The 18,064-nt window shown below is 37.6% G+C and overlaps 1 protein-coding gene across 11 annotated transcripts; it reads right to left on the bottom strand.

Annotated features, from left to right (window-relative positions):
* Positions 1 to 1,523: 1,523 nt before the first annotated feature.
* GTSF1 (gametocyte specific factor 1) lies at positions 1,524 to 16,479 on the bottom strand. Of its 11 annotated transcripts, XM_074270134.1 has the most exons (10): positions 16,403 to 16,479; positions 15,692 to 15,807; positions 12,809 to 12,931; positions 9,223 to 9,323; positions 7,056 to 7,182; positions 6,492 to 6,575; positions 5,970 to 6,033; positions 4,763 to 4,857; positions 3,244 to 3,281; positions 1,524 to 1,630 (listed from the first exon to the last, which is right to left on the bottom strand). In XM_074270134.1, the coding sequence occupies exons 3-9, from the start codon at positions 12,822 to 12,824 to the stop codon at positions 3,265 to 3,267; spliced, it is 504 nt and encodes a 167-aa protein (XP_074126235.1). In that variant the 5' UTR covers positions 12,825 to 12,931; positions 15,692 to 15,807; positions 16,403 to 16,479; the 3' UTR covers positions 1,524 to 1,630; positions 3,244 to 3,264. The 11 variants fall into 11 exon arrangements, with proteins under 11 accessions (XP_074126235.1, XP_074126232.1, XP_074126239.1 ...); XM_074270131.1 differs by lacking the exon at positions 3,244 to 3,281 and having other exon boundaries at positions 1,524 to 1,694; positions 4,741 to 4,857; XM_074270138.1 differs by lacking the exon at positions 15,692 to 15,807 and having other exon boundaries at positions 16,403 to 16,467.
* Between the last annotated feature and the right edge of the window lie 1,585 nt (positions 16,480 to 18,064).

The raw sequence follows: 18,064 nt of genomic DNA, 5'->3' as shown, positions 1-18,064 counted from the left end.
GTGCTATTCACACTCCTAAGGGTCAAGCTACTGGTAATTAGTCTCAAGAGGGGAAGTGTGAAACAAAAGGTATTTTGGGAGTGAGGTGGGCAAATATACATCCTCTCAAAAACAAAGGGTTTTTTCATTTGTCCTTTTTCAATAATAGATACTAGAGTGAGAACTTGCCCTGGGAATGCCTAAAAATCCAAAGTAGTTGTTTCCCACCCTCTGTATAAGGAATAGATGAGTTACATGTAGTGAAACTACCACCTGCTTTCCCCAACCTGAGCAGCAATTATGGGTATAACAGTATGCTGTCAAACACCAATTTATAGCATTAAGTTCCTATTCAGCCCCTCTCTCACTCCCATGGCACCAGGACCAAGTTAAGCTGTTATGTAGTGCTGATTGACCCTAAAATAGAAGGAAGGAAGAGGGTAAGAAAGAAAGGAATAATGGGAGCATGATTTCCTTCCCAATGAAATGTTGTCCTCCCCAGAAATAACTATTTCCCCACTCAACTAACAGAGTTGAAAATGGAAACGCTCTATCTTCAAGATTTTTTTTGGATTTTGTTGCTAGACCAATAACCTTGTCTCATTGTTGTAGCTGGTTCCACAATACCTGCCCTCCCAGTAGCCCAACTTCTTAGCTGTTATTGACAAAGATCGTCAGAGCAGATAATTTTCAGTTTCATTTGTTATAGAATGCTCAGGGCTCTTATCGATGCAGATCCCCAAAGTCTCTTTGCTAGACAATGCTTGGATAAGGTTACCAAAGAAAAACTGGGCCTTGGAGATTATGAAGTCTCCACATTAAGGATGAACTGCCAGCAAGGTGCTGGGTTTGTTAGTCTCAGACTGGGACTAAGTACTGAGATATACTCTAGGGAAGTCAACAAGACCTTCACACATTTAAGCTTTGGAGGTTTTTGAAATTAAGTCAATTTCATATAGAAATGGCAAGTCCATCTCCCCATAATACATATGGATACTTCCCCTCCATCCACATCACTATATTCACCTGCTAATACATACCTTGTCTGACAGCTAGTACAATTTCCCTTATCGATTGGGGAGAAGTAGAAGCAGTAGGAAAAATAACATATACTTTGGGAACCGTAAGATACCCTAAAGGAGAACTACCAAAAGAAAGCCACTCAAAGAAAATGGAAGTGTTTAGATGAGTCCTATCCATATTTCAAGGATTTTATGGATTAGTGGACCATTACTGGTCAATTATGAGTTGCTGAAACATACTGAATCTGTACTAGATTAAGCTTTAAGTGGCACTACTGTTTCTAGCCCAAGTTTTCTGCCCACTAGGATTAGTTTAGGTAAATAACTTCAAATTATTGTACCCTATCATCACTAAAAAAGAGGGTTTTTGCTTTTAGGGCTGCTGACACTGTTTTCAGGGCAGCTACTGGGCCAGCCTTAATACATCTGTAGTTTATTTGGAAAAGCTCTTCTGAGGAGGCACTGCAGAAAGGGCTCAAGTTAGGGAAGGGGAGAAGAGGAGAAAAAAAGGGGACTGGTCAATCAGAGCCACAGACAGTTTATCTTTCCAAAATAAGATTAGGAAGAGAAATGAAGAACCCACTGGTAGTAAGTAGCAGGAGGCAAAAGTGTCTTCTTGGGTCTGTCATCTGCAATTAAACAGAAAATGAAGAGCTCTTAGTTCTTATCAATGATAATATTGCCAGTATTATCCTACAAAAGGTTATGAAGCCACAGGGAAATTAAGACTGACCCTTGTCAGCTAAAGTAGCTGCTTTCTGTTTATTTGGTCATTCTGACCCTCAGGCTCCTTCAGGGACAAGGACCCTACAATACAATACTAGCATACTAGAGCCTAAGAACACCCTCTGAAAATATTAGCATTTACTCTATCTCATCTCCCAGATATGCTAGGAGACCGAAAAGAAACCCTCTTGAAATTCCTTGAGGCAATGTGGTTGTTTTTTTCTAATTTTTCCCTAATTAACTCGTAATTTTTTCCTAATTAACTGCAACCCACTCACTATTAGGACCCTTCATTCTGTTAGCTGCTTCTGATAAGGACCCTTTCCCTAGACCCTTCCTTCCTTTGTCTATCTTAAGAGTAACACGGAATAATGATTTTTTAGTTGGAGAAGAGTGAATTTCTGAAGGACAGAAACATTAGTCCTTAAGTATTTTAAGTACTGAAGGTTTTTCTCAGAAAGAACCACCTTGAGCAGCAAGTTGCCATGTGCATAGTCACCACATATCCTGTGAAATATGTCAATGTGTGAAATTTCAGAGGTCAACAATTCAACTGGCCTCCTCAATTTGTGCTTTCCTGACACTCCCCAGGCTATTCTATACCATTCTCTCCTTTTGGAGTCGAGAGCATTTCAAGATTTCCACTTTCTCTGTTTTAGATATACTGGATAATGTGGAGTCAGACCCCATTCAAATCATCAAACAGGACAGCAACAAATTGATAACTGTGAGTTCTCACATTTAAGGGGTTTTAAGCTTTAAAAATATATATTTTCTGGAGTACAAAAACTAAAAAGCTAATAAACTTTGGCACAAAATGATTATCTCCTGGATCCATCATTTTCCACAGAAATATTAGAAGTTTAGATTTAGGCCAACTTCATTTCCCTAGAATAGTATTGGTTGGGCATGTAAATTTCAAGGTAAGGCTGGAAGCATTCACATTAGTTCTATTGTGGGGTGATCTTGAGAGAAGTCTTCATTCATGAAAAGGTCAATATTTTGAATTCTTTCTAAGAGTTTTGAGGTCCTGCTATATTCAAATGCTCAGACAACAGCAACAGCATGAGGGCCTTGGAGACCAATAACATCTGAGACTTTTTTCCTTAAGTATGATTTTTTTTTTTTTTTTTTTTTTTTTGATGAGCGTTAAACTGATAAAAAATTGTAGGGTCATTAATCTCAGTCCATTAGAGAGAGATGATATGTTTAAAATGCAACTTTGATAAAAATGAAAAAAACAGGCAATGTGTAGTGATGTTAAGGAAAACAACTTGGTATGTTAACAGAATTCCAATTTAGCCAGCAAATGCTTATTCATTAGTGTGTAAAGTCATAACTGAGGCTATATACTTAGAAACACACACACACACACACACACACACACACACACACACACACACAGTGCCTTAATTTGCCACTATCATCAGAGAGAAAATTGGACCTAAATTGCTTTATGTCCAGTTAAATCCTGCTACCATCTGATGAGATAGTGAAATAAAATTGAAACACTTACTTGATGAGATAAGATTTTCAGTTACTGTGCATTTCCATCTATGAAATAGAAATATTTCAAAATAAATACTCAATCCAACGAAAACATAATCCCCCCTCCCCAACAAAGTATGAACCTCTACTGTGATAGGTGAATTCTTACTGCATTAAAAGACTTTGAAAATCAGTGAGAAAAAATAAAAAAAAAATCCTCAATTCAAGTTTCAAAGACAATTTAATCTGGTAACCTCATGTTTAATGATCACAGGTCTCTCACCAAAAGAAAATTTAAGAGACAGCTAAATACTCCAAAATTACTTCAGCTACTAGGCAAAGATAGATACCAAAGACATTTGAATTCAGAAGTTATGCTAGGTTCTAATGTAGATATTAAAATGGAAATCAAAGGCTTATGGTATCCTGGGAATTTGATATATTAGCCATAGTGGTGGGATTAAGAAGTAATTAAGAAGGGTAGATTTTATACACACACATACATATGTATATATCTCAACATGAAATTGATTGTGCAAACTAGGAAAAAAAGTCAATGAGTTTAAGAATTGTTAAGATCTAGTTTTGAATCCTAAACTCTTATTTATTTACAACCTTTTTTAATGCTTTGGCCAAATCAATACATTTCTCTGGTTCTTGTTTTTTCATGTAATATGTGAGCACTGGACAGCTTAGTCATGTCACTTTTCTGATTAACCTCGATTAAATCTGCAGTGGTTTGCTATTTATGGCAAATTAAGTTTAAATTCTTTAGTCTGGAATTCAAGATCTTTTCATACATAATTTGATCCCAAATCTATCTTTCTAGTCCTAGGTCCCTGCTACTCTATTTCCTCTCTACTTAAACATTCTTGATACTGTAACTAAGATAGAGGGCTGTCTCTTAATAGGTTCCATCATCTAGCCTTTGCACAAACCATTCCCTATGCCTGGACCTTTCTCCTACATTCCACTTCTAAGTGGACTCAGTTCTTCTATGAAACCACCTCTGATTTCCCCCAGAAAATGATTTCTCCCTCTTCTGGATTTTTATATTATCTCCGCATCTTACACTATCACTTACCATATTCTACCTAATTTTCAAAATTGCCTCATTGGCCAAAGTATGTATTTAGGAACATTTCTATTACATCCATCCTACGTATGCCTCATGACCTCTAGCTAGTCATCAGTGTCTTCCAAATTACATTAGCATTTAGGTAGAATTATTATAGTTAGAATAAGTTTTAGCCACAGTATTCCTCCAATTCTTTTGTCATCTCAATCTCAACAGTGAACCCTCTGGGAGGTTTTTCTACAGTCTTAAACTTTAGCTGCAGTCCCCAGAACTGGGTTATTTACTTCAAAATGTGTCTGGTTAGAAATTGGCATAACAAATAGGTAATCAAAGCATTCCTCCAATGCACAGAGTTCACAGAAGAAGCGTCTAGATAACAAACAGCAGAATCAATCCCTGAATAATCAAGGCTGACTCTACCCACACCATGGAATGTGTGACACACACTGTTTAGCTCTATCCCACTTACTGCTTTTCCATGGTAGTACATATGGCAGAGACTTGGGAACCCGCATGCCTGAAGCCAGGTTACTCTTATGTTCCACAACCACATTGTTCGCAGGGCTGCAAAAAGAAAGAGGACCTTGATTGTCTTGGTACCCTGGGGTCACATGAGCATTAACTTTCAGTTTCACAGATATGAAAACATACAGGCCAATCAGAATGTGTTTCTAAAACCTAAGGGGAAAACAACAACCCACACAGCTATGAAACATGAAAATATTTCCATCAAACAGGCTGCCTTGCAGTCAGAATGATTATCCTTTCTCTGAATGGGGCTCTGTGTTCTGTACTAGCATTCAGGAAAATCTAGTCATTTTCACTATCCAATATGTTTAACTGAAATAGAGATAAACAGGGATGCCATCTACTGTTTGAATTTATGACAGGTCCATCAAAATCACTTAACCATAAAAAACAAAAGAAAAAGGCCAAGATGACTAAGTCCAAGGTAATGAACCTCATAAAATTAAAATGGGACAAAAGCTGTCCTAATGGAATTTTTTTTATTTTAAATCTATATGATTTTTACCTCCACGAAGTTATAAAACAGTGTACAGAAGATATCGTTACTATTGACTTTGGAGGTTAGGATTCAGAAATCCCAAAATAGATCATTTGGAAAAAGAGAAAAGCATAAATAGGAAATTTAGCATCCAGAGGACACTATCCACTCATTTTCCAATCCCAGGTTATTCCTTGGATTTGCTACATTAAGTTTCCAGCCATGATATGAATTGCAAGAATAGAATTAAAATATATCTTATTGCTTTTCAGTGAGAGAAAAAACTAGTGAATAGATGCATTTTCTTCTCTTCCCTTTAAGGAATTTTAAAATCTCCCTTCCTTGAAAGCCTACTACTTTAAAAAAAAAAAAAAGATTTTAATCTCTGTCACTAAAGAAAAAACTATCAAACTGCAAAACTATAGATTTTAATTAAAAACATATCTAGAACATATATTAAGAAAGACTAAAGTAATAGAATGATGTGGCATCCCATGTTACATAATAGTACATAATAGTCCAGACATTAAGAACAGGCCAGGCTGCAATTTAAAGTATGGAAGCCACAAAGGCATATTCCAGAAACAGCCTGATACTGAAGAGGTGACTTGTAAACAACAGAACATTCAGCTTGAAGGAGGAACATCAAGAGTCACGCCATTTTCATTACCTATTATTGCCACTGCAGTTAGCAGTACCCCAGACGAAGGTAGTGCTGGACTGTTCCCACAAATCTGCCAAAGGAAGCAAAACACAGCTTGACACACTTATTTAGGGAAGGCACCAGTATAAGCCAGCATGCAGAAGCTGTGAAATGAGGAATCAAATGCCTGAGTTTAAAGAAGGGAGTAAAAATTGATCAAATGTCTTGACTAAGTGACAGTGTGGTAGGAATTTAATTGAAAGATACAAACGCACACAGCATAAATAATAATAAATGTGTCTATTAACAACTAAACACAGATGGCAAAACACAATTTATGGAAAAAACAGATGTGTTCTTTTCCACGAAGAGATGGGTTGCTCCACGTGTCTACCATGTAATACAACAGCACTCATTTTCAGGCCCAATAAGAATTATCAGGAGTCTTAAACAATATGGCATGTTCTTAAAAGAGGGAAATCTTCATTCTTTCTTCATCAATCTGACTATGGAGGATATGAACAGAAAAAAAGAATGGAGGTGTCTCACCTTTATCCCAGTCTTCATCACAAGGAGGGCACTGCCATGTGTTCACAGTCAGAGCCTCGCATCTGTAGTTCCTGGACTGGCTGACTGAAATAATACAAATTCCCACATGAGCATAGGGCACTGCCAAATTATATTGCTTCAAGGAATTAGCAGGCAGGGTAGCCAAATGCTTCTTTGTTTTTGAAAGAAGGAAAAGTCTAAAATCTAAACAAAGGGACCTTATCTCTTCCCTGATACTGTTACACTAGGGTGGGGGTGGGTGGCTAAGGAGGGAGCAAAAATAAAAGTATAGTATAATATTTATGGCAATAATATGAGATTTTTATTTTTAAGATAAATTGTTAGAAAAAATAGGTTGTTCAGAAGAGAAAGGAGTCTAACAAATACAGCATGACAGATTATTTCTGCTAGAAGATAAAATCTTATAAACATTAAAAGTAATGATCTTTTGCAATAGAGAGTGACCAAAAAAAAAAAAAAAAAAAAATCAAACTCATAATGCCATATATCTGTGTTCTAGGTGCTAGGTCCCAATATCAAAGCACCTTTGCTGTAGATCCTTACCAACATCCTGTTCAATGCAGCTTTTGTCATCGCAACTTGAGATGTGGTGACTGATTTCAGCCCGGGGAACTTGGTGGCGAGCATTGAAAGGACACGTAGCCAATTTGTTTGCAACATCAGGGTGGTTCTACAGAAGTGAAGTCAAGAAACCCATCAGTTCCTATGCCTTCTAAGGAGGGTTTGACTTAGCTTTGTTCTATAGATGATTTATAAATTTTTTTCTCAATCAGTGGCTTTAAATAGGGTAAAAATCTTTAGTAGAAAACCACAATAGCAATTACTTACCACTCATAGACATAATAGATTTTATCTAATTGATTCTCCTAACAAAGCCCCCTTCACCAATTTAAGTTTAATTATACTCATTGTAGACAGAGCTTCAGGTCTCTAATTAAGAAGGGTCAAGTGGCTTACCAACAGGAAGTCAACACAACTGAGTAGTTAAATGGAATTCCCAATACCTATGTTTAATTCTCAAAGTCATATTCTTTCTAAGGAAGGGGGACTTAAATCTGAAATTGAATACAAATCTCTGAATATCTGATTGCTGATCTGTAAAATCAATAGCAATAGTAAAAAAAATAAAAACAAAACAAAAACAAACACTCATAGCCTGGGCTTCAGTAAAGGTAGATAGGGGAACACTAACAAAAAAAACCCAGAAGGAGCTCCTCTAGGTGCAACAAAGGTCATTTAGGTTTAACACAATAAAGCCTTCATTTCAAGTCATGAGTCCTAGGATAAAGGTTTGAATAATCTGACCTTTACTACAGCTCTTTCGCTTAGGAAGAGTTATCAAAAGATAACTGGTGACCTGTTCTAGAAATAAAGTGTATAGATGGAGTCATTCTGCCCAAATCCTATCATCAAAGACAAATGGGGAGCAAAGAAATTCACTCTGACTGCCAACACAGGCTTCAGAGAACAAGAAATGGGAAGGGGAAAGCATAAAGGAAGGGTTTTGGGGAAAAGGGAAGGGGAAACAAAAGCAGAGGATGAAATTATAGACATGGGGATCCTCAATCTGCAAGAGTTACTTCTAGGTGGTCAAGACTTTTTATGGAGAGGCAAGCATGACTGGGGCTTTTGGATACCATCTATTACCTTCCCACTATCAAAAGTGTCTGAAAAGGTCAGGAAAGCTGCCACCTGAAGACTTAAAACAGTTCATGGAACAACCTAGAGATCCTGTTCTAGAGACTAAGAGGGAAGAAGACATTAATTAATCACATGTGTGCTTTCATTGAGGGTGCAATGCTTTGGGCAAAGCAGAATTAAATTAGCCCAAAGGAAAACTTGAGATTTGCAAAATTAGAGAAACCACCCCAAATGTTCAAATGTCTGAGTTGCAGTAGAGCATTTTGAGCTGGTATCTGTCTGATCAGCCAGTCAGACACACTGTAACTCAATTCTAACATAGTGATGTCATTTTGCTCTCCCTTTGAGAACAAAAGACATCAATCAACCAACAACATTATTAAGTATCTATTATGAACTTTTGAAACTGGGCTTTTGCTTTCCAGTCAGGTTGTTTTTATTAAACTTACTGCTGAGTAACCTGGATTAACATGAACATTATTTCCAAAGCATATCTTCAAGCCAAAGCTATACCTTTTTGCCTCAGATACTTGCATTTCAGCAACAAGGATAGTGTCTTTGATAACATACCAACAGTGAGGCTAATCCTAGCCATATTTATACAAGAAAGCAAGCTTGATAAATTCTGAAGATGCTTACTACTTAAGTTTAGTGAAGCAGTTATTTTTAGAGTATTTTCCTGAGGCTGACCTGTAAGTTAAATTTCAGATAGATATCCAAACTGAAATAAAGTTGTAAATCTTCAAGGAAAAATAAAAATCTTCTAATAGCATTTGATCCTTACATTCCAAACTATGAATAAATCAAATTCATAAAGCAGGAAAGATTTTTTCTATTGCTTGCAAAGACTGCCTACAAAGTGTGAGAAACACTACTTCTCTCCAAACAAACAAAACTCATCTGATATACCTAAAGGGAAACAAAGTCCCTCCTACAAATGTTGTGACAAGATAAAGAGCAAGATTCATTGAGCAATTCAGGCTGAGATAAGCTGATATTTACTTTTCAAAAATGGGGTAGGTTATGAGAACATTAGAGAGCAAATGATAAAAAATTATCTATTATCTACCTTTCTGCATTTGATCAGATGATAAGGGAACCTGCAGGCCCTGATCTGATGGTTTTTATCATATGGGCATTGTATCAGCTTCTCTGGATCCAAAGAATCAACTGTAAAAGAGAAAAACACAATAAACACAATAAACACAAATGAAATATATATATATATAAACTGTATATATATATATATAAACTGTAGCCCATGAAGCAGATTGAATTTTCAAAGGATCAGCAAGTTTTAATAATTGCAAAAAAATTATATTTTTCATAACTTATTATATAAAACAATTATATAACAATTGTTATATAAGACAATTAAGATAAAAATTTAACTATATTTGAAAATTAAAACAATCTAATAATACAATTAGGGTAACAAAAAATTAACTATATATTGAAAATTGAAAATAACTAAATTTGAATACAGCTCAAAGTAGACAAAAAGAACTGTCATAGAATCTTAATGAACCTAGCAGAACTATATTCTGGATTGTTAATTTGTCTTTGATTTTGGGCTTAACTGCAAATGCTATTAGTTTATTTGTAGGCTATAAAAGCAAACAATTAAATGAAACCTTTTTTGAGAAATATGAATGCTGGGTTCATTCCTATAGCACTTACCCTAGCAACATACATGTGCTTAATAAAAATTAGTATAAAAATGTTTCTTTGGGTCTATTTTTCTATAGGTTATTCTCATGAAGAGTTCCTAATATTAGCTATTTAAGTTTGTTCATTCAAAAAAAACATTAAGTGCATAATTTATTTTGTGGAAGGCATAAAAATATACGCAAATTATCCCCTGCTCTTAAGGCACTTAAGGAACTTAGTAAATACATTATTTTAACTTAAGTTAAAACATAACCTAAATCGGAAAGGTGTCTTCATTTTTTAATGTTTTGGAATATATCTAAGATGAAAATTACTTAATATATCCTAACACAAAAGCTTAATTTTAAATTATAACTGACATGAGGGAAGGGATTAGACTTGTTTTGTTGGCTCCCAGAAGACAGAACCAGGAGAAATCAGTAGAAGTTGCCAAGAATCAAATTTAGGATTGCTGTCAGAAGAAACTTCCTAACAATTCTAGAGTAGAATGGGCTGCCTTGAGGGCTAGTGGATCGCCAACATATAAGTTAAGAGTTTGGGATCTGAAAGGCATGAGATGGATTTGATGAACTCTGAGGTCCCAGTCTAATCCTCAAATTCTGTGACACTCTGAAGATACCCAGATTGTGTCCCACATTTGGAAAGAAGTTAAAAGGTTAAATTTATTCTTAGTGAATGACCTAACACAACATGCCCTTACCACTTGAAAGTCTGTTAACAGTGAAATAAGATAAACCATTCACAATGAAAGGAAATTTTATAAGCATAGGGGACAGCTATGAAAATCAGAAGTCAGTAGAGAATTGAAGCCGACAGTTTCACTGAAGAGTGGTAAACATGGAATAAATTGCTAACCATGATCATGATGTAAATGAGCCAGAGAGGAGACTTGAAGGACAGAGAAAGCAGAAAGAAATCAAAGTCTTAGAGGACGGGTTTATTATGCCTACCAACCTTTTCTTGATCAGCAGTCTCCTTATAGTCTAATGTTCCAGGACATCAAGGGACAGTTTACAGATGTAAATTCTTTTTAGCTTCCCTTCATTTGCTCTGTTCCTTAAGTAGCAAATGTTAGACCATATCACTAGCTGACAGAATGGATGTTATTTTATGATTCATATCCATAGAGCTGCATACGTCAGAGCTGACGGAATGATGGTTTTTCTACTACTGTGTTTTGCTTTTCGTAATTTAAATCATCTCCAGTTTGCTCTGCCTGGCCTTTTGGGCAAAAGACTAAATTTGGACATCCTAGCAAAGTAACCTCTGTTAAACTTTGCCTTGATGTTTCTCAGATTTGGGCAATGTGCCAAAGTGAATGGTGAAGAAATGAAACATGAGAAGAGAAGAAACATGAAGGAGACTTCAAAGACAGATTATTAGCCATGTAACCCCAAACATACCTGTGAGATTAAGAGATTTAATTCTTTCAATTGCTAAAATGTCCATCTCTCACAAACACTGTATTTCCCATTTCTTCTGTATAGACTATGTCCCCTACATCTGCAATAATGCAATTCTTTCTTAAGCCCCCTCAAAAAAATCCCCCTCAAAGCTTAGCTAAAATATCACCTTTTATATGGAACTTTTCTGGATCCTTCCCCCTCTTTTAATGCCTCCTACCCATTATCTCATCTTTTTGTACTTATTTTATACATATTCGTCTCTGTACATAGTATATAGGAGAAGTAAAAACTCCCTAGAGGCAAGGATTTTTTTGGTCTTTGTATCACAAAGCTTAGGACAGTGCTCATCACTTAACAAAATATTCAATAAATGTTTACTGATTGAAATTGTGAAAAATACTTATTCTCTGAAGCATCATTACACTAGAAAATAACCAGTAGTTGGCTGCAAAGAAAAAATAATAAAGACAGTGTCTAGAAGAGCTCATAGTTAAGACTGCTTTAAAAAACAACAACAACAAAAAAAAAAAACCCAGAAGAAACAATTAAGAATGAACAGAAATCTCTCTTTTTGACATGTAAATAAACATTTAAAAAGGTATTTGTGGATCCATAAGAACAACTATTTTAAACAATAAGATCAATTTCTATTTCATTTTTAACTTTATTAACTTAACATCTCTGTTTCTTATTTTAATATGTAACTTTTACTGCTATATCTGGAGGCAGAAAAGCTGGAATTGCCTTCATTAAGAATAATTCATCAATTAGATGAGGATTATGAGTAAATATGTACAATTCATTTCTCTAATTTGAGTGATATTAAAACAGGATATTATGTTTAAACAGTAAAAAAAAAAAAAAAAAAAAAGATTCTAATTAACTAGTTGTGCAACTAGGTCAGTGGTGTAAAACTCAAATGGTTACCTGCCAGCTGCAAATGAACTTAGGAATCTAAAAATTAACATTATTTATGATATTTTATTTTTGTTTTGCTAAAACTTTTCCAATTATATTTTAATGTGTTTAACACTTTCAGAACTAGTCTTTATGGTTCTTACAAGTTCTAAAATGCTTTCATTCTAGAAACCAAATTCCCTTTGGTTTCCTGGAGGCTCCAGGACCACTGAATTATAAGAATTCTATTCAAGCATTCTATAATCTCAAGGAGTCATTGTACTTCAGTCTCAGTTAACCATATAGACACCTGTAAATAGAAGGGGGCAGAATTTATTTTACTCATGCTCTTGATGGAAAAACTGAATTCTAGAAAGTTGGAACACTGTGAATTAGTGAAGAACTAAAACATATCTTCTGTTTCTTGGAAGTTCTTTTGACGTCAAATATCCCCTGTGGATCAATTCCAAAATGTTTTATTTCAAATATGAATATTTTTAAAAATAAGTTATCATTAATAGAAATTTTACTCAACCTCTCTTGTGAAATACCACCTCAACCCAAGCACATATGAGAAATAACAGAAACAAATTGAAGTTTTGGTTGGTCAGAAAGAATAAATTCTAAGGTCTTTGCTTTCTATAGATGAGCAAGCATAAATCTCTATCAGTAAGAACATACCATAATTGTCTTCCATGTCTGCAGTGAAAAGGAGGCAGACCCAAGTGCTCTCTCAAAGTTGTGATTCAGGGAACCAGAAATGGCATCCACCAAAAGGCTCCAACTCAAAGAAACGGAGTCAAACTGAAATTAAAATCAGAGTAAACTTGGGCACAAGCAAAACTACAAAAACCCCTCATCAAATTCCTTGATTTTTTTTTTTTTTAAACAAAGAACTTAAATAACCCTCCTGATTCACATTCACTGTAATAAGCAGATTCTCAGACCTTCCAACACTTAAGGAAAATGGAAGATGACAACCAATTCAAATTGTATTCAGGTGATAAACTGGCAGGCTTATTTTAACTTATTACAACTACCTGTCACTCTTTATACCATCTCTTCAAGTTCTGAAATGCTGTTAAATGTTACAGAAGCAATAGGGAAAAAAAGTACCATGTTATTTAACACCTGATTATAAAACATAGGAATAGAAAAACCTTTTTTAAACTTTCTGATCAACTTCATAAAAAGGGAGAAGGGGGGGGGGGTGAGGAAGGAAAAAAAGTGCTCCTTTCTAGCAGTTGAGACCAAAGACACCAGTGCCAAGTAGCCGATTCTCGGTCAGCCCCCGATTTCATCCAGAGGGAGAATGTCTTCCTTTAATATGGTGGGGACAGTCCACATGCTGATTAATTTTAGCAAACTGCCCTTTCACCCACACTTTAAGAGAGCTACCCGCCACCCTCCACACGCCCCTCCCCACCCAGCAAAGTGCAGAGCTTAACGGTGGTGATTTAAGATCCTCCAGGTAACAATCTTTCTCTTTTTGCTCAACAGGAATACTTCTGGGGAAGATGACTCGAGAGGGTTGTCCATTTCCTAGATGATATCACCAGATGTGAGACGGTTTGTAACAGATACCTCAGAGGGGCAGAAATTGAAGTATGATTGGTGCCTGAATCCTCTTCCATCTGAAGAGATCTCTTATTAGTGGGTATTGTGATGAATATACTTATTGTTATGGGGGAAGGGGGAAGAGAATGCCTTCCAAGTCTTAAACCAGCACTCCTACCCAAGTGCTGGCTTAGATTAACAGCTCTTGTTCTCTAGGGAACTGTCTCCCCAGGGCCCCCCTCCCCCCATTCTATGACATAACAGTCTTGGAACACCAGGCTGGAAAACACAAATGACCCACTGGAACTCTAGAAGCCTAACCGTTCTAGAGCTGATTGGCTAATTACACTCATGCCCCTCCAACTAAGAAATTCGAGTCTTTCCTTAGGAGGGGGCCTTTATTCATACGGAGCTACTTTTACACCATTCTTTTAAAACTCAGTTAAAGGCTAGCAGGGTTGGTGAGGGTTTGGGGACGCACATAATAAAAAAAGCCAAAAAAGGAGTTTGAGGACCCTTTGGTGCCCGCATTTTGATTGAGAAAAAGCTGAAAGAAGGAAAAAATAAGTCCAACGACTAATATACAGTGTCTCCCACCCCCACCCTACCTCCATCCCGGGGTCGCCCGCGGCCAACCTGACTTTAGAATTAAGATTTAAAAGAGCGAATGTAATTAAAAAACAAAACCAAAACCAAAACCAAAAAACCCTAAAAAAAAAAAAAAAAATTAAAAAAAAAATTACCTCCCAATTCCAAAACTTCCTTTGGCAACAGGGTGAATAACCTTTTCCCCCCCTCCCTCAGTTTTTAAGCGCCGGCCCTCCCCGCCCTTTCCCCCCTCACCCCACCCCCACCCCCCACCTTTTCTTCGTCCCTTAACACTCTCTCCCGCAAGGGGGAGCTGATATAGGGGCTGGTAGAGGTCAAAACTATAGGGAAAAGCGGAAGAAAGGCCGAGGCTGCCCGGCAGGAGGCGGCGGGCTAGCGCCTCGCGAGCCCAAGGCCCGGCAGCCGCGGAGCCCCATGGGACTTCTTCCCTTTAAAGAAAAAAAGGCCCGGGAAGAGTTGTGTGCCCGTTGGGGACGGGAGGACCGAGGGAGGATGCCGAGTGGGCTGGGAGAGCAGAGATGGGCGAGGGCAGCGGCGGGAGGACAGCCCGGGCTGAGCGCGCAGCCGCCGTCGCCTCCATTGGTAGTGGAGATGTCGAGAAAAGGGCGGGAGAGATAAATAGAGGAGCGCCAGAACGAGCCACATGGAGGGAGGGTTTGGAAAAGGGAACCGGGGCTGGGCGGGGCCAGGGCCACTCGAGAGGAGCGCCCCCGTGAGCGGAGATGGGGAGTTCCTGTCAAGGGAAAGGGAGCTGAACGGGAGCCCGCTCCTGGCGCATGTCCGGACCCTACCTCAGAGCCCAGCCGCACTGCCAGCTCCCAGTTGTGGTAGCCGTACCTCAGCTCCCAGGCAACGCCCACTTCCTGCCCTTGGCGTTAGGGCGTAGCCCACTTCCGGTGGCGAGCTGGCTTTTTTCCCCGCCCCCCCCTTTTCCCTGCAACTAAGTGAGGGTGAGAGCGAGGCTCTTTGCCCCCTCCCCCACTCCTCCACGCCCAGCCCGAGAACCCGAACGAGGCTCCATTGTTAGCGTTCTCATTTGTGCTGGAACGCTTTAGTGAAGGGGGGAGGGGTCGTTACTAACAGGTGAGAAGAAAGGAGGGAAGAAAAAAAAAGAGAAAAAGAATATGAGGAGATAAAGGGAAGAGGAAAAAGGAGAGGAATAAAGAGAAGGAAAAGGAAGGGAAAGGGAGGAAAAAAAAGACAAGGCAAAAAGAGGAAAGGAAAGGAAAAGCAGAAAAGAGAAGGGAGAGAGAAAGAAGAGATTGGAAAGGAAGGGAAGAGGAGAAAAAGAGGAAGATAAACTAGAGAGGGAAAAGGAAGGCTATTAGAGGAGGACCAAGATGGCAGGAAGGGGGGGCGAGGCTTTCAGGGATTATCCTGGAGCAGTAGTGTCCCTACCCTTCCTCGGGTGTCAGGGTTTGTAAGGAGTCTCGTGATGGTGCAGAGCAAGAGGAAGGGGTTAGAAGGCGAGGCTGCTCCAGAGGACTCTTAGCTGGTGATGTTTCTCCAGAGCCCTGAGAATGAGACGGGACCTTACATGTGGCTTTGAGGACCAGAGTTAGGGGGCTGCTTCGTTTGAACACTATCTAGTGGTACTAATAAAGCCAAAGATCCCTAGGTCTGGGGGTGAGGTTTTTGTTTTTTCCAACTATCACATTCAGAACCCTAAAAGTTGGCAAAGACCTGAGGTTATCTAGTTTAACCTAAATGACATTATTTTAAAAAAGTAACCCTGGCTAGCAGTTACCTGAACACCACAAGTGAATGAATGCATCACTTCCTGAGGCAGTTCCTTCAATTTCTGGATAATTTTGATTTTTAAGATTTTTTTTAACTTCACTTTTTCCTCTGGGCTATTTTGCACAGTCAACAATAGAGAAGTCTCTGCTATTGCTTTGATATAAATAGTAGTTTCAACTTATTTCAATTAAGCCTGTATTAAGTGGCTATGTGTTTTTTAGAGCACTGTGCTAAATTCTGAAGGGCCTAACAGTTTAGAAAAGGCAAAGTTCCTTAAATTTTACAACCTGGTAGGAGAATTATATATAAATATAGCTGTAAACTACATTCTGTGTAAAGGGCTTCCAAAAAACCCCTCCAAACACTTACGATCTTCAGCCTCTTCTTCCTAATCTTTCTTGTTCTGTTGGGTCTGATGTTGTGTCCTAGATCCTGTGGGGCAATCAATAAACATTTGGGGCAATTATGTGCTAGGCACTACCACACAAAGACAGAGACTAAAGTTTTCATCCTCAAATGGGGGTGGGAGTAGGGGGCAGTAAAGGGGATAATAATATGTTCATAGATAAGTGAGTACAGGCCAGAAAAAAAAAAAGGATTGAAAGAGATGAGATGGGGGCAGCATTAATTTTCAGGGAAATTAAGATTCTTAGTGCTGGGTTTGAGCTGATCCTTAAAGGAAACTTAAGGTTTTTCTGTGGAAGCCTTTGTTGTCATCTAAAATTCCCCAGGTCTTTTCTTTCTTTTTCTTTTTTTTAGCTAGTTCATTTCCTTTGCCCCATATTTTGTCCTGTGCAGCTGATGTTTTCACCTTGTTTGCCTGACTTGCCCTTTTCAAATTTCATTCTATTAGTTTTATTCCTTTGCTCTAGTGCCTCAAAATATTTTTAAATCCTTATTTTGTCATCTCATCTTAACAGAATCCAATCTTTGTGTCCACCCAAATCATTGATAAAATGTTGACATTGAATAATGACTGAGTAGAGGCCACTTTGCATGAGGGGGGCGTAGGTCATACCCACTTGACTTTGGGCTCTATTTTTCACTCTTTGGACTTCACCACCTTAACAGCCTTGATTCATTCTTTCTACCTTTCAAAGTCTCCCCTTTGATGTCTTACTCAATTATATTAAAATATAGCTATAAAAATATATAGCTATTTTTAAAAGTTCATGAACCTTACACTAAGCCTTGTGCATTATAGGCCTTTTAATATTTCACAAATATCAGGGCAGTCTCTTATTTCTTATCCCTGGCTCTTGATTCAAGATAGGCCTACTGCTTTTTCTGATCACATCCCTCCTTGATGACATTTTTATGCTCTAGTGAATGACAGTTGGTAATATGTTTAGCTCAGTGGTAGCAAATTCAAATAAGAAAATGGGAGGAGGGCCTACTAACATAAGGAAGGACTTCTTCACCTGCCTATTGACTTAGTTTAAGAATATAACCTATTTTGTATTTTTATTTATTTTGTTAATTCCTGATTACAGATTATTTGGGAAATTAAAATACACAATTTTGGAAGAGCTGGACATCTGTTTTGAGTTGTTACATAGCTTATTTATACCTGCTATACATTTCTTTCCATTATCCTTTAGGTCACTTGAAATTTTAAGCCTTCTATGATTATTCTTTCATAATTCATAGCCATAGAGCATAGTGGGAGAATATTAGAGTTAAAAAGATGGAGATTTATGTCAGGGAGCTGCCTGATATTGAAAGTGCAGTCCAATTTACTCCTATTTAGTTCTGGGCTAAGCTCTCTGGTTGTTTTGGTATGATTTGTTCATGAAGTTTGCTGCTAATGCACTAATTAATGGATTCCCTATCTGCATGTTATAGCCTGAGTGACAGGCATTCTTTATCTTTCACTAACTGTATTCTACATATATTTATTCATTATTTACTTATGTATGAACATATTGTCTCCAGTAGAATGTAAGCTTGTCAACAGCAGGGATTATTTCATTTTTTTGTCTTTTAATTCCTGTGTCTAGCACATAGTAAGCACTTTATTTCTCCTCCCTT

This window comes from Sminthopsis crassicaudata, chromosome 5 (assembly GCF_048593235.1).
Source record: "Sminthopsis crassicaudata isolate SCR6 chromosome 5, ASM4859323v1, whole genome shotgun sequence".
NCBI lineage: Eukaryota > Metazoa > Chordata > Mammalia > Dasyuromorphia > Dasyuridae > Sminthopsis > Sminthopsis crassicaudata.
Note: the sequence above shows the minus strand (reverse complement) of the source record. Positions and strands in the feature narration are given on the sequence as shown.

Bases quoted from the DNA above. Each gene is read 5' to 3' on its own strand.
- GTSF1 (XM_074270130.1), bottom strand. The intron at 6,034-6,491 runs GTGAGACACCTC...TTCCTTTGGCAG, and splicing joins TGATGAAGACTGGGATAAAG to ATTTGTGGGAACAGTCCAGC. The intron at 1,656-4,736 runs GTGTCACACATT...AAGAACTAAGAG, and splicing joins GGGATAGAGCTAAACAGTGT to CTCTTCATTTTCTGTTTAAT.